Source organism: Passer domesticus, chromosome 6 (genome assembly GCF_036417665.1).
Source record: "Passer domesticus isolate bPasDom1 chromosome 6, bPasDom1.hap1, whole genome shotgun sequence".
Lineage (NCBI taxonomy): Eukaryota > Metazoa > Chordata > Aves > Passeriformes > Passeridae > Passer > Passer domesticus.
Genome location: NC_087479.1, coordinates 37,033,400 through 37,056,095, shown reverse-complemented (window position 1 = coordinate 37,056,095; position 22,696 = coordinate 37,033,400). Strand labels below are relative to the sequence as shown.

The 22,696-nt window shown below is 40.1% G+C and overlaps 1 protein-coding gene and 1 long non-coding RNA gene across 11 annotated transcripts in view; one reads left to right on the top strand and one right to left on the bottom strand.

Annotated features, from left to right (window-relative positions):
- PLA2G4B (phospholipase A2 group IVB) overlaps positions 1-22,696 on the top strand; it is a 50,977-nt gene that overhangs the window by 25,819 nt on the left and 2,462 nt on the right. For 6 of the 10 annotated variants that reach the window (XM_064424605.1, XM_064424607.1, XM_064424609.1 and 3 more), the window contains 19 exons: positions 3,015-3,087; positions 4,074-4,250; positions 4,891-5,027; positions 5,702-5,833; positions 7,023-7,081; positions 8,851-8,893; positions 10,083-10,146; positions 10,599-10,726; positions 10,847-10,957; positions 11,176-11,213; positions 12,099-12,234; positions 13,183-13,319; positions 13,588-13,810; positions 14,411-14,528; positions 15,534-15,671; positions 16,856-16,960; positions 17,417-17,602; positions 20,515-20,681; positions 21,219-21,405. In XM_064424605.1, the coding sequence (XP_064280675.1) occupies positions 3,015-3,087; positions 4,074-4,250; positions 4,891-5,027; positions 5,702-5,833; positions 7,023-7,081; positions 8,851-8,893; positions 10,083-10,146; positions 10,599-10,726; positions 10,847-10,957; positions 11,176-11,213; positions 12,099-12,234; positions 13,183-13,319; positions 13,588-13,810; positions 14,411-14,528; positions 15,534-15,671; positions 16,856-16,960; positions 17,417-17,602; positions 20,515-20,681; positions 21,219-21,405 (2,359 nt within the window). The remainder of the gene's footprint in view (positions 1-3,014; positions 3,088-4,073; positions 4,251-4,890; positions 5,028-5,701; positions 5,834-7,022; positions 7,082-8,850; positions 8,894-10,082; positions 10,147-10,598; positions 10,727-10,846; positions 10,958-11,175; positions 11,214-12,098; positions 12,235-13,182; positions 13,320-13,587; positions 13,811-14,410; positions 14,529-15,533; positions 15,672-16,855; positions 16,961-17,416; positions 17,603-20,514; positions 20,682-21,218; positions 21,406-22,696) is intronic. The other 4 variants (XM_064424612.1, XM_064424611.1, XM_064424614.1 and 1 more) reach the window with 1 other exon arrangement.
- Positions 15,480-16,842, bottom strand: LOC135303169 (uncharacterized). The gene is made up of 4 exons (XR_010364666.1): positions 16,567-16,842; positions 16,356-16,467; positions 15,794-15,893; positions 15,480-15,664 (listed from the first exon to the last, which is right to left on the bottom strand). It is a non-coding gene; the product is annotated as an uncharacterized LOC135303169 (long non-coding RNA).

Here is a 22,696-nt window from a genome sequence, read left to right as displayed (position 1 = left end):
GATTACTCTTTTCTGTATTTTAAACAGAAATTACTCTCAAAGCTTAGTTTGAGGGTACAGAAATATAGTTTTATGCTAAATACTGTCAAGTGAAAAGAAGTTTGTTGGTTTCTTTTTTTTTTCCCCAAGTTTTAGCCTTCCCTTTGGTACTCTGGAGATGCTACTATTTATTGGCCTGGAGTGTTATTGCTTAGGATACAGCGATGCACAGGCAGCCAAATCCTGCACTCTGTTGTTGGCACCAGTGTCACACTAGTAATTTCCCAGCAAAAATAGAATTATGTGCTTCTGGGAAAGCTGCCTTTGACTCTGGATGTTTACAGAGGGGTTTTGTTACTCTCTGCATGCCTGTACAAGAAACCATGTTTCTCCCAAGGAAGTGAACAAAAACCAACAAGACCAATACAACTGCAAGCCTGTCAAGGGCTGTCTGGATAGGGTGTCTGCACTCATCAAGTTGCATTAATTGTGAAGTTATGTGTTGCTTTTCATGTTATGAAAACAGCAAATGGTACCTCTAACTGTAATTATTTTTTGTAGTAGGGTATTCTGGAGTACCAGTACTTTCAGGCAAAGATGTTATTTTAGAGCATCCAAATCAGACCCTAGGAGTCTGCTCTGGGCTGTTGTTGAATCTGCCTTTATCTGAAGAAAAAAGGAATTAGCCCACTTCTGAATGGTTATCACAGATTGGAGTAACTGCAGTCTTGGGACAGGGATGGTTTCTGGCTTCCTTGTGGGATTTACAGAGCCCTCAGGGTTTATTATGGCCACACTTTCCCATCTGAATCTGTTTACTTTTTATCCTGCAATAACACCAGGACTAAACTGCACCAAATCAGGAGGAGTGAAAAGTCACCTTTGATGCTTCCATCATTCGACAAACGTAGACATGTTTAAGGAAAGTGCTGTTGGAAGGGGAAGGGAGAGGAGTGAGGCACTTTGGCTGAAGTGGCAGAGGATGAAAACGTGACATCTGTCACATCTGAGAGAATCTGAAGATGACCTGCAGATGCACCATTTTTATAAGTAGTTAGGAAATTTTCATCATGAAAAGTTTCAAAGCAAAATTTATGCCAACATGTGTTTCTTCAGTGAAGGCAGATTCCGTGAATGGTTTGGGCTTCTGTTGAGCAAGGGAGAAGTTGATTACAAAATGACTAAGAATTAACATATTAATTAAAACTAGTCATCTCTGTAATTGTCTACATAATCCAATAATTCACGTAAATGAAAACCACTAAGTATGCTGAGTGAGTGTTCCAGCTGGTTGGTCTATGATAAATAACTATTTGCACAGGAAAATTGAAGTCAAATTCTTTCAGCGGGCAACTGGAATAATATAGAAGTGTCCCAATTAGAACTTGTAATGTCCACAATGCATTAAACTAAGGAAATTTTAAATATGTCAATTTTAAACTTGGAGGAAAACATACTAGAAAGAGTTCTTGTCACACAAAACCAAATTTGCTTTGCAATTTTTATCAGCTAAGAGACAGACTAAAGTGATTTTATAGGTTTAACAAGGGTTTCTCTGGTCAGGCAGCTCTTAAATGTAAACCTGAATTTAAAAAGTATGTAACTTTAAGCGACATAATAAAATTTAATATTAGGCCTTTATTTGAACATGCTAATTCACAGTTCAGATGATATCCCTCTTATGTAATGTGATTTAGCTCTAAACAAGCCTGAATGAAACTGAATGCAGGCTATTCTCATCTCTAATAAACATGTCCAATAATAGTCTCCACCTCATTTTAAAAGAATCTCAGATTAACTGTAGTGAGTGGCTCTTTCTGTAGAAAGGTTCCTCCTTCCTTAACAGTTTGTATCTACAGAGTTAATAATTTCCTTGTCGGGGAAATTAGTCATGGTGTTAACTTTCAAAATAAAATTGTCAAATTATTTAGTGGCAGTGTAATGAGATTCTCTGTTTAGGCAAATAGAGATATTATTTTAGTTGGTAGTTTAAGCTTTAAGTTTTAATTTATTAGTGGTAGTGGGACTGTAACAACTGCATGTTATTATTTCTTAATATTGCTGACAAGCCATGCTAGTACAGTATGCAGAAAAAGAAAAAAAAAAAGAACCTAGCAGAAAATTAAAAGGAAATTTAAATGTATCAATTTAAAAAATATAAAAGATTAAAAGATTTAAGTATTTTCCCTGCTTCTGTTATTAAGATTGTTACATTTATATATGTGTTCATTCATGCTTCTCAGAACATCTTTTGAAAATGGCAAGTATCTTCTGAATAGCTAAGCCTGGAAAGCTTTACCTGTTAAGAGTTAAGAACAAGTAACTTGAAATAGTGTTAAAATTATAGCCTACCTGTGATAGAAATAAATCTCATGTCTGGAAGACAAGTGCTTCCATTCCCATTGGGTATTTTCAGGATACACAACGATACGGAATTCTGTGATATCATACCTGCAAAGCAGAACAGTTTTTATTTTGTCTGAAGGGTCTCTGCTGGGCCTGTGGTGTGTTCCCTCAGTCAGCAGGGCCACTTGGTGAGCTGGCCCTGCTTACAAGCATCACAGAAATTTAATCTTAGTTCAGATACAAAGTCAGAAGTTTGTAGCGCATTTGGTAAGTGCCATGTCCTGGCCCAGGTACTCAGCTGTGCCACGACCTGGGCAGGGAGCTGCAATTCCTAATATCCCCTTCCAAAGGCCCCATTCTGACCTGTGGGTGGCACAGGACCCTTGGGGTGTTGGCAGTACAACCATCACTGTGCATCAGGTTGCCTGAGAACAAGAGCCTCTGGGGTGACAAAGAAAGCTTTCCTTACCATTGTCTGAGCCCATGTGTTCTCTGTCTTCATTTACTCGAGCTCCTTAGCACACAGCCCAGTGTGCCATTGTGCTTTCATCTCAGCGTGGTGTACTGCCACGTGAAGGTGGTCACCTCCCTTCAAACAGACATGGGCAGACTGTCCCCTGTACTGTTCAAAATACATCTTGTTTTTGCATTCTGAGCTGATCAAATTATTGCATTTGTTTTCTCTGCAGATGAAGTTTTGTCCCATCCACATGCTTTCTGTAAGAATCATACAAGCTAAGAACATCAAGTCAAGAGACCTGTGTGAGTTGTGGTTTGATTGTGTTTTTAGTCACCTCCAGAGTTTACACAGTGAGCAATATTCTTAAGTTCTGAAGGTATGCAAGCAACGTACGTAAAGCACAGCAATATAAATATTAATGCCAGGGCTATAATTAGATCGAATGTCTCAGGTATCATTAGACTGGAGTACATCTCTAGTGGCATTTTGGGGAACTGGTAAAAAACAAGACACCCAGATTAATTTTCTGGGCCAAGAAGGGAAGGTAGACTTCATTAGGACACTACAATCTGTGAATCATCTTGGACAGGATTTTTGCCATGCAGGCTGTGAATTTAGGGACCTTTTATTGAAATGTACCAATTGTACACAATAATCAAAGGTGAATTAGAGAATTTCAAGCCTTCTAAAATACTTTATCTTTCAGGGTATTTGCTGACCAGTCACAATAAATTATATTGATAGTTTTGTTTAAGGAGGACATCTGCAGATCCAAATCTAAGCCCATGCTGAGCATGCAGGCAAAACAGACTTTTCTTTGTACTTTTTTCAAGTGTCTTTAACTCATTATCTCCCCTTCACAGCCTCCTATGTCTCCTTCTCTAGGTGTGCTGTGATTCAGCTGCCATTTTTACTGAGGTCTCCACTGAGCTCCTCAGTTAGGACAGAGACATTGAGCTGCCTTTTGTCAGTTTTGAAACTTCTGGCCTGTGTGTTCCTCTAGTGAAAAATGACTCACTCAGCAAAAAAAACCCCATCACTTTGCAATGATTTACTCGAGTTACAGCTGAGACCATCCATGCCTTGCCATGCAGGGCCGAGCCTGGATGTGAGGGAGGTCAGAGGGAGTGAGTGCCCTGTTGGTTGAATAACTGCCTGCCAAAGGCTTTCTGTGCTCCAGTGGCAAATGCCACGTAGCACCATCCAGAGGTGGGCACTAGAAAGGTGTTAGTGTGACAAGGCCTGTATTTCTGAGTTTCAATGATCTCTTCTATCTACTCTATTGAAGGGACAGTTCCACTTTCGTGCCAAAACCTTGCGGGGCAATGTTATTCACTGCTTGATACCAGTCTGAAGTATTTAGGCATCTCGGGCTGCAGTAGAAATCTTCCATCAAGTCCTGACTCCAGCTCTGAAAGACATCAACCGGGAGATTTCCTTTCACACCGTTGCCAAGCTTCACAAAGTAAATGCTCTTCCCCACCCCGGCTCTCCCCAAAGGATGGCTGCTCGAGGCACTGCCTGCACTAACCATAAGGAATAGATATAGGATGGAAGTGAAATGAAGATTTCCGACTTGCTTGTGCCCTCCAGTTCTTGGGCCCACGCTGGCCTGGAGCTGCAACAGATCGTCTTGCCTAGTGCCTAACACCTCTAGACAGCCATTATGTCCCCTCCGCATGCTGGTGTGACTCAACTGAGCAAGCCAGACTCTGACCTTTGCTGTAATATGCATTCTTCTTTCCTGTAATCATCCTAACAGCCCTTTGTGGAACCAGCTGTAGTTTCAGTTTAACTTTTTAACATCATTGACTGGAATTGTAAGGACTATGCCTGAGGAATGGTCAGTGGGCATAGTCCACTTTCCTCTTTCTCTTCACATGGGAAACGTGGTTCTTAGTGTACTTTGTGTGTGCATGTGTACATTTGCAGTTCATAGTTACTCAGTAATTAGATGGTTTTCCTTGGTTGTTTCCAAATGGTGATCTCTTTACTAATTAAAAAAAAAAAAAAGTAGTAATATTTATTAATCTCCAGGATTAAGGCCTAGCCCTGCTGTTCCTCTATAACACTGGCATCAGGTTTTTAATTTTTCTCTGCTGCAGTGACAGCATCAGACTGCTATGTACGCTTGTGGCTGCCGTCTGCTTATCCTGGAAAGCTTCGGACCAAAACCATCAGGAATTCTGACAACCCTGTCTGGAATGAGACTTTCTACTTTAGGATCCAGAGGGAAGTCGAGGTAGTAAAAAAATAGAATTTTCACTAATTTTAATAGCTTGGAATCCTCAGTATCTATGTTGATACTCTGTGTTAAATAACTTAAGAAAATGCTTGCTTAACAGACTGGTTTGCACAGAACAGTAGTCATAAGAAGTAGTATTTTGCTCAGTTATTTACAGGCATTGCTGATGTAAATGCCTGTATCTAAGCTAGTCCAGACTCCCTTTGTTGTCACCTGAGTGGAATAAGCACTGCTGTAGCATACTTCTGTGCTATTTGGCATGGCTAACTTTGAAAGAGCTTTTTCTCCACCAGTTCTAAGGGAAGAGTATAGAAGTTGCTGTGGTGTAGACAACAAATTTAATCCTTCCCTAAATTGTGAAATTTGGAGAACTTTGAGAATGAAGAAACAAAGTCTGTTCTTTGGGTGGGTTATCAATGGGGTGCAGAGCACTGGCATTTTTCTGTCTCAGAAGAGTGGGAACCTCTGTTATAGGTGGCTGTTTTCCTTTTCACAAGTTTCCCAAGACTAGGTGTAATAATGTTCTACATTAGCAGACTACTGAAAGAAAGGACATGCTTTTTTATTCTTACTGCTCTGCTAGTGAAACAATTGCAAAAATCTATATATTTTTTTTGTTTCTGCCTAACAGAAGCTTAATAAATGTTCTTATTTATTTTTTCTACTACCAGAATATTTTAGAATTGGCAGTGTGTGATGAAGATGCACTCACCAAAGATGACATGCAGTTCACAGTTCTTTTTAATGTTGCTAGAATCAGACCTGGGGAGACAATCCGTGAGACATTTGCTTTGAAATCAGAGGTAAGGGTTGAAAAAAACCACAGGGAGACATTGGCAAGACCTCATTGTCCACATTGTCTTCCATGTTAGGTAGGGTTTGGATCTTCATGAACAGGTTCTATATTGTTATCAATACCTCATCAAAAAGATGTAGTTTGACTGTATTTTTGTGACTTCATGAATGTCTTTTTACAAATTCAGAAAATGAAGCAGCTTCTGTCTCATGTTCTCTCAGGGCAACATATTTTGACAGGAGGCATCTGTAAATAATAATTTTTATCTTTTAGAATCTGAAGAAATACTTACCTTTCAGCTTTATCCCACTTTTGCCATGCTTGGGGGAAATTTCCTAATCAATGGCAACTTATTTATTAAAAACATGAAAACTATTCACTCATCACTTGAATTAAATGGTTCTTTCAGGCTTTTTTCCCTCTTGGTGCTCATGCTGGGTTTCCTTCTAGTTGATTCAGATTTTTCTAGCCCATAGTAAAGGAACGTCTGTCCTGCTAACATCTTTGGCATTTTATTAAGGAGCCCATGAAAGAGAGTTGCCCAGTAAACAAAGCTGGGATAGGTCTGTGACAACTCCTGGGCTTGTCTGAGCTGTTGCTGAGGTGTTGCTGCACACTCATTACAGGAGGGAGACAGCCCATAAAAACAGCTACTTCCCACATGCTGAAAGCTGTTAACATGGATTTTCCTTGTGACCCTGCTGGCTGGTGCTGTGCACTTCTCAGCCAGTGGGTGAGTCACTGGGAAATACAATGATTCAATAACCACTTCAGTCACTTGCCTAATTCATCTCTCCCAGGTTCAGTTCAAATGTGCTTTAAATGGCTTGTATGTGAATATGTCTCTGGTCTTAGTGACATTTGTTGCTGGGCTTTGATGCCTTTCTCCCATGCACATTATCTTGCAGAGAGCCATCATATTTCCTTTTCAGTCAAGCTCTCCCTCTCAATCAGAGAAGGAAATGTGTATAATTCTACATATCACACAATGGGACATTGTTAATTCCATGTGCCAGACTTTCACAATTCTGTGGTTTCTGTTGTATTTCAGCTTTGGAAAGACACAAAGCCAAACTTTTTTTGGTATCATTAGCAGAAGAGATGTCAGTGCCTTGAAGTGCTTTTTAGGTGTATCTGTGCTGCCAAATTCTTGCAGCCTTCAATAATCAATATTTACTTTACCTGTTTATTTTTAGACAGAGAGGTGCTATAAGAAATGGGAAAGTTTGGAAGTGGAATTCTGGATGGAAAGAGTGTGAGTAAAACTCCAAAGCTAAAAGGTATAGATCTGCCAGGGAGTAATGATACCTCCAAGGATGAGAAATTTCTTCCAGCTCTTTCTCCCAGTGAACCTAAATTACAGCTTCAAACTTTTTTTTTACCTTACCTTCTCTACCTAATTCCACCTTTCAGTATATTTCATACAAATCTTAAACTTCTGTTGAACATGTTGAACATCTAGATCCAGGAAATGCAATAAAATTGTCACAATGTGATAACTTTTACACAAGATGCATGTCAAACTGAATGTGAGTGCTCTTCAAATTGTTGAACTTAATTGAACAATGCCTAGAACATTGTGGAATTTCTCAGAGACCATAAAGCTTGTCTTGCATTATTATAACAATGTATACTAGCAATAGCTTAGCTAAACTGAAAAAAAATACAATTAACAAATAATGAAAATAAGACCATCCCCCTCAAAGTGGTAATCAGCATTGTCTGCAGGAGAACAAGTCCCATAAGATAAACTTTATCTGTGTTTTAAATTCTATAACAGGCTTGGTTGAAGAGGAACCCCCTAAACTACACATTCTGGAATATTTGAGTTTAGCATTAGCCAAAAAAAAAAAAAGAAAAGAAAAGAAAAGTAGTCCAGTGAAATCTGGCTAACTTGCGTGATCAGGAGAAGGAACTGTAAGCAAGGCAAAGAAGAATTCTTATTCTTAAACATGAGGAAACTGCAGAAAAAAATCATTTGTGTTCTTGGTTAATTTCTCCCACAGTGAAATTCAAAATATATTTAATTTACCTGTGAGAGGTACCTTAAGAGATGGTGTCACATATGATGATGATGGCAATCATCTCCTGTAACTGTGGAAGCAGTCACAGTCAGACACATGAAAGGCCAGAATGAGCAGCAGTGCTTGGGAACTGAATTCAGACTAGAAATAAGAGGAGCATCTTTCACCATTCAAGTTATAAGGCATTTGGGAGATGACCGTCCTTAGAAATCAAACCTAGTTATTTAAACACATTTTACAGTTGAAATAGAAGTTGTAAGCCTGGAAATGGTGTTTGGTAAAATAACCTGAACTTACAAAGCTTATGTACTACGTAATTTCAATGGCCCTTTCAGATATATGAAAGAATTTATGAATATGTGTAACATAGAGGTGTTGGAATATTTGCCTTAGTGAAAGATGCTGTTGGTAGACTCTACACATTATTCATGTAATTAAATAACCACATCCATTCAGTGACAGACCAAGGTCTTAAAAGGTAAAATATCTGGGACAAAGACTTTTTATTGCTTACCTCTGTGTTTTACAGTCACACATCTAGCACAGTGGGAGCTAATTCTTATTTACCATTCATTTGTGATCACCCATAAGTTATAATATGAACTAGTCAGAAATGTCTTTCCTAATAAATGTTTGCAGAACACATTAATGGTAGTCTTTGCTTTCCCCAAGTCATATGGTCACTTGTTAATAGCAGGACATGATTCCACATATACCAATATGCCTTTTTTCTGCTGTAACTTAGCATATAGTTTTAGACATTAGTATTTTTTATGGGCTTTCCTGTCTTTGTTTTTGTTTGGCTGCTGTATTTTGTATTTCACATGCTTAGCACGGGATCATGTATTTTTCCTCTTAGAAACAAATTGTGATAACTTACCTATACTCAGTTTAAGTGGGAAAGGTCATATAACTGCTATTTAAAAAACTAAACAAAGCACACCAAAATCCAGCTATTCACACAGCTTTTTTTGTTTGTTACTTGCTTTTGTCTTTTCAGTCCTGGTCCTCCAGAGCATCTCATTACCAATGATGTCCTAGTGGTAAGGTTCACATGAGAATTTATCTTGGAGTGACATCTGCTTAATTTTGATCCTCTCCTCTTCCCCCCATTTTGTAGAAAGAACACAATCTACCATGATAGATAAGAGCATGGTGTGCATTTTAAAGTCAGAGATATGGGACAGTGCCCTCATGTTACAGCTCAACTGTTGCCCTCTCCATAAAAAAGCCAGCAGCTGTGAGTCCTTGAAGTCCTCACCTATTACAGATGTCAATATGTTGCCCAGCTGTGGTTTGTTATTCTTGCAGAACCCCATATTTATTGGTGTTCAGAGTGAAAACTGATTGTGTTTCTTGTGACACAGCATGGCACTTGGCAGGAAAAACAAAGGTTATGAAAGGTCTGTAGAAGACAATAGTAGGTGTTCAGTGTGCTTATGACTGGAAGGGTATCTAATGTAACAGCTTTTTGGGAAATTAGATTTTTAATAAAGAGTTATTTCAGTTGTTGAAACATAGAGCCCTGTTTTGGTGTTAGTCAGCATGTGGTACATAACCTGTCTCCTCAGGCTGGCCCAGCAGCTAAGGAGTACCAAGGACTTCATGCCAACTCCTCCAAGCCTGTGCATAGTTCCCAGATGCTAGCTCTTGATATGCCTGAGGCAAAGTAACACATATTCTATTCTTTCCCCCTCATTTTCTGTGTGAGGCATGAGAGTTGCAATGACTGGCATGCATTGTTCCTGAAATGACTTGGAAAACTGTCCTGGCATGAGTTATTAAAGGTGAACTGGAGTGACTCAGGTGGAGGGTAGGGTGGAATAAATCCATGATTTCCCTACATCAGGGCCAATAAGATGCTTTGTGGGCTAATCACTGCCACAATACACAGAAACTCATCATCAGGTATTTTCCCTCACCCTTCCTAAATAATTATTAGATATATGTGTTTGGGCACCAGTGTGTTGTACAGAGTTTCCTGATTTTGGGATAATTTGAATGTGTTAACAACTTCTGACAATGTACCACTGTATTGACACTCTGACACGGTGCAACTTGGGCTACTGTCCTGGAGTAATGAGCTCTGAATTTTCTCTTGGATCACTCCCAGCATGAGACCAGTTCATTTGGCTCAGTATTATAGGTGGTGGTTGTCTGCATGATGTTTCATTATTTGCAGCAGATGTGTTATTTGCTTTCTTCACCCTTTTCCATTTCTGCCTTTTACAGTCCCGTGAGGTTTGCTGCTTGGAAGTGCATGTGGACATTAATGAAAGCAGGAAATACTTGAGAGGTATGGCAATTTCTCTGTGAACTGAGGATGTGACCAAACCAGCCCTATTATAGTCATTCAGATCTAGATGGAGGCATTTTAGAGTACAGTGACAACTAAGAATGTTCTAAATTATATACAGGTAGTGATATATGATCTAAGTCATAAAATGCAATGCATTGAAATGCCCTGAACTGCCCTGGACAGGTCTCTGTGTCTTTTCCTTGGAGCTATCAAGTTTGGGCACAGTAGACTTTGCTGGTGGAAGTAAGAGCAAATGCTGACTCTGGGAGCACTCCAACCTATGGGGGTAAAGGCAGGAGTACCAGGTTATGTGCTGTAGGAGACTTGCTGGTGGGGTAGTTTACAGAGGAGCTACCACAGAAAATTACTCCACCAGAAGGTTTGCCAACTTCACTAGCTCTTTTGCCTGAACAGCAGTATTATTCTTTAAACAAATCTGTTTTTACTAGAGGGTAAAAATCTCGTGCTAACGGTGCCTGCATCTCATGAGAGAACGCAGAAGACGACAGAGGACACCGACACTTTCTACTTCCACTGCGTGAAGGCTTGGGAGCCAGTTCTAAAAGTCAGGCTGCAGGTAACGGGCACCACAGTGCTGCTGTTCATACTGCTTGCTTACTGCTGGTGTGACCAAAACAGCAAAGAACTGCACTGTTTCTGCTCTGTGAATACAAGCCATGCTTTTTGTTTTGTATAGAAAGTTTCTGATAAGGAAGATGACAACAGCAATTTAAGTGACACCTTAACGGTACCACTGAAGTTTCTCCCTGTTGGACATAAAGTGAAAGTAACCCTTCCCGTAAGAAACGTAAGTGTTTCATAATTTGTGTCTGGAAAGAAGATTAGAATAACCCTCACTAGTTAACACATTAATATTAAAAAAAACCCCCAACCAAACCCAAAACAACAACCAAAAAGTATGCAGGGTGGTAGTGGTGGGACCTTTCAGGAGGGACTGAAAATCTGGATTCAAAACTTCTCTTTTCCTCTCCACTCATGTTCCTGCTCTCATCTCTTTGTTTACAGAATGTGCCACTACAGTTGTACCTCCAATTAAATGCTTGGTAAGAGGACTGGTTTGGTTTTTTTTTCTCTAAAGGTTTTATTGCTCTTCAAACTGTGAAATCTAGAGCAGAATATCCTTTATTTAGATATAAGGAATGCACAAGACTAGGGACAAAATGTAACACCATTTAAGTCATCATTAAAGAGTCACCACAGCAGTTGAAAGCTCAATGTCCTCAGGACAAAGAGTCCCACCAAGAGGCAAAAAAATTGTGAGAGTTTCAAACAGTGAAGAACTTAGTCACTGAGTGTTCTTTGCATCAAAGAATCAAAGACTAACACTGGAGGCTTCTTCAAAAGGAGCACAGAAAGAAGGCAGAGGGAAAAGAGAATTTGAAAAAAATGAAACATCAGAGTCCATATATTTCCCAAACTACATGTTCTCTTAAGAAAACAGACTTGTGGCTCTGGTGACATCAAGAGAAAGAAGTATAAACTAGGGAAGACAAAATGTTGCATTGTAAAATAATGTGTCAGACAAGAAACAAACAGAAATTATTTGAATATGTTTTTCATTGTACACTTTCTGTATAAATCTGCAGTACAAATGCTCAGGAAAGACTTTGTTAGGTTTAAGTCATCCTCTGCTCAGAAATGTACCAAGCAGAAATAGAAAAGGTTTGGCTTAAAAGCTGCTGAAAGTCAAAGAAGCCCTTCTTTGTTTTTCATATTTATTATTCTTACCTGACAGCAAATCTTACACTGAAACATAAAGAGACCATGTAGAAGCAAAGTTGATTTCTTTGCAAATGAAAGATATATTTTTGTAAAAATTGGAACAAAGAATCAGGATTTTTAATGAATTCCTTGGATTGCAGTTGCTGAAAATAGATCCATATGCATTTTAAACACCAATCCTGTGCCTCTCGATTTATTTGTTGCAGCACAGAAAAACTAGATGTGCGCTTAGGGTATGATCTGTGCCAAGGAGAGCAGGAGTTCCTGCATAAGAGGAAGAGAGTCGTTGCTGGTGCCCTGAAAAGGGTTCTTCATCTGGAAAGAGATCTACATGGACATGAGGTCTGTGCTTTGGAATCCAAGCATGGGGGGTGGGTCTATTGAATTAGGATTGGCACAACTCCCCTCGAAATTTCTAGTAATATTTGCATGTTGCTAGCAAACCCATTGATTTGAATGGCAGCAGAGCTGAGGCTCTCAGTGTGGCATAGCCCAGACTCATGTAAAATTTCAGCTCAAGTATTCATCCCTCCAATCTCTTCAATGGGCCAAAGAACAAGGATGTAATAGTACCACTCTTCAAACACAGTTTCCAACAGTATGGTGCAGCAAGTCAGCAAGATATGAGACATTGTGTTAGATACAGGCTAGTAAGGCAACCCAAACCAATAGGAAAACAAGAGTATTGGAAATTCACCTCACATAAATATGTATTAAATCAGTGTAACATCGCTTCTTTAGGCTTACTTTTTTCTTCATTCTCAGAAGAACTTACAAAAAGTAAACATGTTTTGTGGTGAAGAAAGAACATTAGAACATTTTATAACAAGCTGAAGTATGTTTTGTTGCCAAGATCCAGAGTGACTTTTTAAGGGAAAACTTATTTTCTTGCTGGAATTATATTTGTTAAATGAATGCTGTCCAAAGAATCAGCAGTATTCAAAAATCTTCCTTAATCCATTTTAATTGCATTTGTTGCAATTTGTTGTTGTTTATAATAAAATAATATCATTCTCTATTCTTAATCATTACAATTCCAATTATAGGAATGCAATGATTAAGAAAGCAGGAAGGAAGGTTAAAATGACTGTATATTCAAACTCATCCAAGCAGTGGGGTTCAGAGTCTCTGGAGGTTAATTTCAGTAAGGTACTGGTAAAGATTGGCTAAATGGTGATTTGATTCACTGCCTTCCAATGAATCCACTGAAGAAATTCTGAGAGCTGCAATTAGACTTTTCCAAGTAGCAAAGGAGTAGCTTTCTGAGAATAATCCTTGTGTTTTGAACAGGTCCCAGTAATAGCTGTTATGGCAACAGGCGGAGGTCTCAGAGCAATGTCAGCTATGTTTGGCCACCTCTTAGCCCTTCAGAAGCTAAATCTGTTGGACTGTGTCACCTATCTCACAGGGGCTTCTGGCTCAACATGGTGAGTATAGAAAATGCGATTGGATTTGCAATGGCTGTGACTACTTTCCACACAGTGGGAGATGCATCTCTTTCGGACTTACATTGTTAACAAGTGAACATAATTCCCTCATGAAGCTCTTATTGTTGGCTCTCAATTATGGCTTCAGTTTGAAAAGAGAATCAGGCTCACTGATTCTCTTTAATTGATTGGAGTGATCATGTAAGTGTATCAATTTTCCAAAATACTCTAAATAAATGGGTGATTTTCTAACATTTCTGCTCCTTAGGACCCTAGCAGACCTGTATGAGCATGCTGACTGGTCACAGAAGTCTCTGGAGGGGCCACTTAAAGCAGTTAAAGAGCAAGTGACAAAATGCAAACTCAACCTTATGTCTATAGACCATCTGAAGTATTATCACAAGGAACTTGCTGAAAGGGCAAAGGCAGGACATGTGCCATCTTTTACAACTCTGTGGTCACTTGTTCAGGAGATGTTCTTACATGAGCGGGTAGGTACATGGTCCTGTCACACATTTGGGAAACACCACTTCCTTTAGAGCCTTACTCTTTGAGGGCACAATGTAATGTGTGTAACAAATCCAGAGAGACTGAGCCATCCCAATGTGGTTTGTAAACTGTGACAGAGAGGAACTTGTAGCCAGGATTTTCAGAGTAGACAATCATTTGTACTTGCCTCTGTCCTAGGGTGCCCAGCAGCAAGCGACTTCAGTAGGCAAACTCCCAGAAAGATCTGAGGAATTCCTAGCCCCCACTCTCCCTGAAAAGTCAGAATTTTAAAGTCTGCTTCCAGTTTGACATTTAAAAGTTAGAGTTATGTGAACATTAATCTCAGCTTTAGTAAAGATCTGTGGGATGCAGGCAGTCAAGGCACTTGGATATTCTAATGGAGAAGTTATTAGGTACCCAAAAGGCAACCAGGAAGGAAAGTGCAGGAACATGAAGGAAAGGTGTCTTAAAAAAATGTGACTTACAGATTTCTCTGTGCTGTAAAATATCTGTTATCAGTCTTTAAATCTTCACTTGGGTAGATTGTGCCAGTGTTATGCTCTTACAGAGGTTTACTGTGATTTTTTTGTCTCACTGATTAGCCAAGAAAGTACAAACTCACTGACCAGCGCAAGGCATTGGAGCATGGACAAAACCCACTGCCTTTCTATGCAGTCCTCAATGTGAAAGAGGAGAAGTTTGGTACTTTCAAATTTAGAGGTATGTGTTCTGGGAGTTTCTTCTGATTCTGGGTATGCATTAAAGAGGATTTGGAGGGAGGTGTGTGTATGTGGAGAAAAAAAGGGGAATACATCAGTTGCTTGCCCTCACTCAGTATTCATATTTTAATAAAATGTTTGTCTTTTTTGCAAACTGCTTGGTTAGAAAGAGCACATCTGCTGGATAACATCCTAAGCCATAAACAGGACATTAATTAAAAATAAGTGCTGAAGTCCTGTTTTTGCAACAGGCACTGTGAGTGAGTGTGGGCAAATCATCTGATCTTTTCCTGCCATGCCTATAAAATGGCTTTGATGCTTCCTTAGTTTCTAGGGGTGCTGTGAAATGTAATTGTCGCTTGCTAAATATGACACTGATGAGGTTTTGAAAATGGAGGGGAGCATGGTTGCTGTGGTGGGTGTGGTATGACTTCCTTTGACTGGACACAGGCCACATTGAACAAAAGGTGTTAAAAGCAGTAGATACTGGAAAGAAATGCAATTAGTCCTTATGTTTATTTAGGTTTATAACTACTGTTCTACTGTAATGCCTGTGCAGGACAGCTTGAGCTGGGAAACCGCACATCCATGCCACACTGTAATTTCTAGTGTGATGTTGATGTGTCTTCAGGCTGCTTTGTTATATCTTGTAGACTGGCAGTTTTGGATTGATAGAGCTTTCATGCCAGTCACTCCTTACAATTCACACCACTCTTGCACAAAGTACAGTTGATGCTCTTGATTTAGAGAGGCAAGTGCAATCCCAGAATCTTTATACAGAAATAAATATCTAAGCATTTGAACCTAATGTTAGAGCTTTTCTGAGTTGAAAAAACTGGTTCCTTTTGGTTGCAAATAATATCTCAGTTTGTATGGAAGTAGACAGTGTAGCTTGCAGTACAAATATGCAGATAGTACAGAGCTGCTGAGACAAGAAAGATCCTTGGGAAGGTTTTGGGGTTTTGTTTTTATTGCAACAAACATGCCTCATGTAAATTCTTTGTAGAGTGGGCAGATTTCTCTCCTTATGAAGTGGCCATACCAAAATATGGAGTCTCCATTCCTTCAGAATATTTTGACAGTGAGTTCTTCATGGGAAGGAGAGTGAAGAAGCTGCCAGAATCTCGGATCTGCTACCTGGAAGGTGACATAGCAGTGCTGTGTAGTTAATCACAGCATTGTAGAAAGCATGATATTTGCTAGCCACAGGCACAACACGCCTTGCCAGCACTTCTGCTTTAGGTCTTAAATCAATGGGCTTTTTACCCCTTTCATGCACTTCTGATCTTTGTATTTCTATCCTCCTGTGCTCCCTTTTCACCTGGGTAGATTTGGGAAGGTTGCAGCATGGTTCCTGTTCCATTGTCTAAACCAAACAAGATGGTGGAAGAGGCAAGTTGAGGAAATAATAAGTGTTCCTTCCCTGATCAGTCTCCTACTCTTCAACTTCATTAACAGTGAACAAACATTTCTAAACAAAGCATTACTGCGGTAGAATTGGAAGGAGCTGAGAATAAAATATGTCATCTAGAACAAGCCACAAAGGCAGGAGCTCCCTGAGCTTTGTGGCTTGAGGATGGTGTCACTAATCTTCTCTGCTCATAAGGAAGATCTTTTGACTTCCAACTACTTTGACTGGCCACTTTGCCACCAAAGATGAAGAAAGGGGAAAAGCAGCTAGTCAGAGGAACCCATCTGTCCCAGGAAGATTTTAAATCCCTATAAATGTTTTAGTTTTGATACCAAAAACAAGGGTAGAGGATAAAATCCCCACATTTATCTCACTGTGGAGTCTGATAGAGATTCAATTTGTTCCTTGTGTAAGTACCTGGCATAGAGCTTAATGAGGAAGGATAGTTCTTTTCCAAAAGCAGACTCACAGATGGAGCCAATTCTATTTTGAACCTGGACCAGCTGCACTCCACAGAAACAAAACATGCCTGGAAGGAAGAAAATTAGTCTTAGATCAATTTAAATAATAAATCAGTTTAAAGAAGGCCTTTATGCTTACATGGCTTCACCATGCTTTCAATGCCTACTTTCTCTCACAGGTGCACAGGAAACTTTCTACAACATCCTTTGGGTGACTGATACCTCTTATTTTGTTACTCTGGACTATGCAGTGAATGTTCTGTGTGTAGCTACCTCCTGAGAAAGAGCACTGAATTGCTTACACCACAATGTTTGAACTCTCTGAGAACTGCTGCTTAAGTTGTGTCATAATGGGGTCAGGATGGGTGGGCTAATAATGTGTAGCAAGGATATTTTCAATAGTCAGTGGTTAACATGTGGCAGTGCAGTACTTTTCCCGTGTGGTTTGACTTGCAGGTCTTTGGACAAACATCTTTACTAGGAATTTGCTGGATGGCTTGTACTGGTCCTCAAATTCAAATGAATTCTGGGAACGGTGGTCCCAAGATATGGTAGATATAGGTAAGAGTTTCTAAAGTGTTGCCTCACTGTGGATCTTCCAGCATGATTTTAATCTGTATCAGAATGATTGCTATGTCCTTTTCTCTTCTCTCTTTTCCCCAGAGGCATGCTTCATGTTAGTACAAATGTTTTTCATTTAAAATTTCTCCTCATGGTCTGCTAAATGACTCTGCTTGTTACTGCAAATAAGAAGCTTGGCTTTTACTTGTGGGCAAAAGTACAAAGCCAGTATGTCATTTGAAAGAATAAAACACAAAAACTGTGCCTGCTTTAAAGAAAACTAAATATCTCTTTGGTAAATGACATGGGTCACGCACACGTGTTTTCCAGCAGCCTGCAAGAAACAGGGATGAGAGTGACCCACAGGAAGACAAGGGCAGCTAGCCAGCAGAGATGTCTGGCATGGCAGATTGCTGTTGTTTTTTTCTCTATTTCATGGTTTCTTCTCTATTTCAGAAAAACATTCTCCTGAGGAAGACATTACTGTTATTGAGCCTCCATCTTGTTTGTCAGGAAAGTTGTATGAAATGTTTCAGGACATTATGACCAAGCGTCCACTACTGGGAAAGTCACATAACTTCCTGAGAGGCTTAGAGTTTCATAAGGATTATATCCATCAGAAAAAATTTATTGAATGGAAAGGTAACTGCAACAAAGAGTTAGCTGCACTGTGCAGGTAACATCTCAGATTTTGTTTTTTAGACTTTGGAAAACTCATATTTGTTTCAGGGTTTGGAAATTGGCTGAGTTGGACCTATGTTCATAGTATCTGTTTCTTTAGGGTAACAGGTTAAAATTAGCTAGTCCATGGACTGCTCTTTCACTTCCAGAAGATACCTGTAATTTGGGTCAAGAAGTGCTTTTCTACAGGAAGTTTGTCACTCTGCGTAGGTATAGTAGTCAAAAGATTTAGGAAGGGCAGAATCTTTTGAGGTCAAGAAACAAAGGTATCACCAGAAGCATAAAATGGCAGGTTATTATGTGCATCAGATGAAGGAAAGGACTAGTTGCAAGCTTGTGGTTGCCCATATGTCTGGTGTTTCTGCCTGATGAATTATCCATCCAGAGACCTCTCTTTAACTCCTCAGAAACAGAAATACGAAAATCCAACTACAGAAAGTCAAAGTCATCTAGGTTTAGACTGTAAATGTTAAACAAAAAGATACATAGGCTTGATTTAAAACTTGAGGAGTAATTTTCTATGGCCTTTGCTCTGTAGGCAGACAGCAATGAGTTTTACCTCAAAATTTATGAATAATGTGGGAGGACCCCACACTATTGAGGTTAATCTGACTTCAGCAAGAACGCTCATGTTGTCTGCCTTCTCTGAGCCCTTCTCTTTGGCAAGCTGCATTTTTCTCTCCCATTTTAGGAAAGTTATCATGTGTTTTGTCCCCCTCTGCCCTTGCTACACAGTTTGGTGACAATGGTGAGAGATGGTGGTGCTTTTCTGTGGATTAAGGCAGAGCCCACAGTGTGCTATCTGCTTTTAAAATGTTCAGTAAGCAAAATGTCTGTGTCCTAAATGGGCCTGCACTAAGAAAACAAATGAAAGAAGGAGAAAAAACAAGTAGCATAAGAAGGGTGGGTGAGAGAAGGAGCAAGCAAGTAGCTTCAGAAAGTGGATGAAGGATGAAATTGTCAGTCAGTAAATGTTAAAAAACATAACTGCCCTTATATTTGCTGACAGTTTTGTAAAGACAAATGGATAGAAGCAGATTTCAAGGAGTATTTTGAGGAAGTGAGCATAGGAACACTAATGACTATCTCAGGGTAGATATTCCACAAATAAAGTAAAATATGTGGAAAGCATGAAATCCAGAGTGGGAAAAGGGAAACTGAAAGTCTGGAGTAAGAAAAATTATCAGGTTTTCCATCTTCTTTTTGCTGCCTGTGTAAGATCAAGCTAAACCCAGGTATGGATCCATTTCTAGGAGTAAGAGGAGATGCCAGCTCTGTGAGCAGAAATTCATCTTGTGACAGATGAAGTCTTGAGACTAGAGCTCTGTTTTAAAGGCTTCCCTGCGGCTCAGGTTATCTGACATATTAAAACAAGAATTTCCATGCCTAATTTTCCTGATGAGAAATTGAACTAATAGTCTGGAATTAGCATAATGCCTTTACAGTAGCATTCAGGCTTCCAAGGATATTTCTGAGACAGGATTTTTTAAAAATCTCTGTTTGGATGTGACATGAAAGAGGGGGTTCTCACAAGACAAGTGTCTACTTGTAGTTCACATACACAATCATGAATAAATGCTGCAAAGTTCCGTCTCTGTGGTAAGAAAACAAAGGTAATGGAATTTAATCTAAAAATGGTCACCAGGCCAAATAAAACTAAAAAGTACGCTCTGTTTCTTCTGGAAAGGACTGCAAGCAAATGTCTCTTATTACAGTTGAATCTGTGAATTCTCAGCAGCTTGAATGGTAAAATAAGCACATTTTGTAAAGACTTGACAGGGAGGGAATGGAAAAATTATGAATTATTACTTCAAGCTGGTGTGAAACATTCCAGGCTGTGGAACAAGCTAGATTTACTCTGCATGGTTTAAATCAACACTACAGAATGAGGCCAAGGAAGCAGAGCAATTGAATGAATTGAAATGCTGAAACTTAGCAACAGTATTTCTGTGATCAACAGTTGCTTACAATGTCTAAACACAATTATTTAAGGCTCAAGTATTCTGCTCTGGGCTTTGCTGCTTCATTTTTTGAGCTTGAGGAACACTTTCAAACCACTATTTTGATATTTAAAACCATGGCAAAATGCTCCCTGTTCCATGGGACTGAAAGTGTACTAGAGGAGCAGTAAAGGACTTGCTGTCTACGGGGTAAGGCTGGTGAGTTGCTAGCAGAGAAGTGAGAGTCTAGCTATTAGAAACTGGCTTTAGATTTCAACTTACTAGTTGGTGTAATCCCCTTTTGGCATTAATGTGAGGTTTAATTAATTCAAGCAGTATTTTAAGCTGTTGGTAGGTGATGTTGTATGCATGATGTGGTATTGTTCTTACAGCATAGCTAAAATAGTTTATATGACATCACTGAAAGCAAGTTGAAGTCACACTTTTCAACCTGAGAGAGGGGTTGAAAGCAAACCCTGAGAAGGCAAAAGCAAAAAAAAGAGCAATGCAAAAGTGCAATGATGTATTGCATTTGTTAGTTATGTTGCTACACTATGAAATTGTTTTTGTTGTTTGCATTTTTCCCAGTTCTTAGGGGGAAAAAAAAAATCTGTTGAAGTGTGTATTCTGTGAAAAATGACTCCCCAAAGCAGCTGTGAGGTCAGTGGAGTCTGTGTCTCCCTGTCCTCTGTCTGGCTGCCCCACAGCCTGCCTTTGTGGGTGTGCCTGGGAGAGTGTGGAAACAGGCCAGGTGTGTCCAGATGTGCAGTCTGAAGGGCATGCTCCTGAGGCCGTGTTTGTGGGCTCACCCTGTGGAGGGAGGTGACCCCAGTCTGGAGGGTAACCAGGGAGCTGCCCTTAGCATGTAGCACACACAGAATTACTCACTCTTTCCTAAAAATGCACCACTAACTATATTAAAATGTTTTTCAGACACTGTACTGGATGGTTTTCCTAACAATCTGACACCGCTGCAGAAATATCTTTGTCTGATAGATGTTGGCTATTTCATCAACACCAGTGGTGCAGCACTTTTCAAGCCAGAGAGGAATGTAGATGTCATTATATCCCTTGATTATGGTTTGGGACATGTGTTCAAGGTGAGAAGATTAAGCTGCTCTGCTCTTTGCTGAGTAAAACGCTTCTTGTCTTATTAAAACTTGTAAGTAAGTGTCTGTCTAAATCTTAATCATATATCACCATGCCTTGAAGGAAGAAAGAAACTTCCTTCAAGAACAGAACTATAGAAACTGTTGGGCTCTTTTTTCTCTAGGGGATTACAATATATACTTCCTTGAATCCTCAGGGAATTGCAGTAACGATTGTTTGCTGGAGACATGCCTGTGACCTCTTCTGGTCTGTCGTGATGAATTCTGGGTGTGACTTTGGGTCATTCACTTGGGCTTGTAAAAAACATGACAGGGTGATAAGTGTCATTGTCTGACTTACACTGAGTGGTGGTCGAAGGTAAGGTTGTACTGTGGTTACTTTAGACTACACATTCATAGTGTTTTTACTGCACTGCACATTTCATGGTGTTCCTAGGGAATGAGTTAAGATGCCATTGGATTCCAGGATACCTGAGTGAACCTGATTCTTTTTTAGAGCTTTAACTCCATGTCATTCTGTGTCCGCAGCAATTAGAGATGACATACAAATATTGCAAGATACAAAATATCCCATTCCCCAAAGTGGAGCTGAGTCCAGAAGAAGAGAAGAACCCAAAGGAATGTTATATATTTGCGGATGCAGAGGACCCCAGAGCACCTATAGTAATCCATTTTCCCTTGGTGAATGACACCTTTAAGGAATTCAAGGAGCCAGGTAAATGCAGTCAACAGAACTGTGCACTGTGCTCTACCCCTGGTATGTGTTATGTGTCCACTGATGGCAGAAAATGGACACATTCCACTAGGCAGAAGAGCAGCCTCCATACTGCTGATGGCTGTTCTCCACTTGAGAGGACACAGTCCTGTTTCCACGTCCTGCCAAGAGAGATGTGCAGAGTGCTGGAATTTTTCTGGCATTGGGATGAGGGAGAGTAAAGAAAGGCCCAGAGAGCTGTGGGGACAGGGAGATAAGGACCTCCTGAAGGACCGGCTGGTGGGCTGGAAAGCAGCAGCAGGAGCTGGCCCTTGGGCCATCCAGCCCCAGAGCTGGCCCTGCACCCCTGTCTTCCCCAGGCTGCCTGTGGTGGAGAGGGAGGTGCCTGGGGTGAGCTCCTTCCAGCTTTACCCAAAGTTCTGTTGGGGCCCATAGTGTGACCAGAGCAAAATGGAAGTCCCCGAGGGAGCATTTGGGAAGGGTAGGAGTAGCAGCAAAAAGTAAAGGTACTTTTCTGCTCTGATATTCAGTGATGCTCAGTGAATATGTACAGTAAGAGCTAAATCAAGAAAATCACATTTAGAAACTCAGTGGATGAAAAGAGGAGATACTCTGTAGAGGGAGCTAGGCTTGTTCAGTGGAGACTGGAAATGGTCCAAATGGCAATGTGGGGTGAGATCCAGCCATTGAGCAGTGGGTGGCAGGTAAAGCAGGTGAAGATTTTGGAATCTCTCTGAATGAAAAATAGACAAGATGCTGCAGAGCAGAGCAGCTGTTGCCAGTTCTCTGTGCTCCAGGCCCAAACTGGTGAGCTCTGACACTCACCTGTGTGTCTCAGCAGTCGCTGATTCATCCATCAAGCTGACAACCAACAACTGATGTGGGTGGTTGGAGGAGGGGGTCCTTGGCAACCTGCTCTCATGGAGTTCAAGTTTAACAGTGGAGCTTTTTGTTTCTAGGGGGATGAGAGACATCTTGTGGAATGCGGCTAGTTATTTTTCTTGTTTTTAACTATTTAAATTCTAAAAGGACTCAGCCTGTGAAATGCCCACTTGCAGTGCAGCAGTTACAGTCTGCTTTGGCGTGCTTGAGGCATATGCAGCTTTATCTGGATGTGGACAGCACAGATAACACATCTGTTTGAGTATTGTGAGGCTCAGTGAAGCAACATTGGACATTTTTAATTCAGCCACTTCTAGCAGTAGTCTGTGCCTAGCACTCTGAGATCATGCTGTTTAGAAACCACTAGGTTAGACTAACCCCTGCTGTGTCTCAAGCACAATTCTTGTGT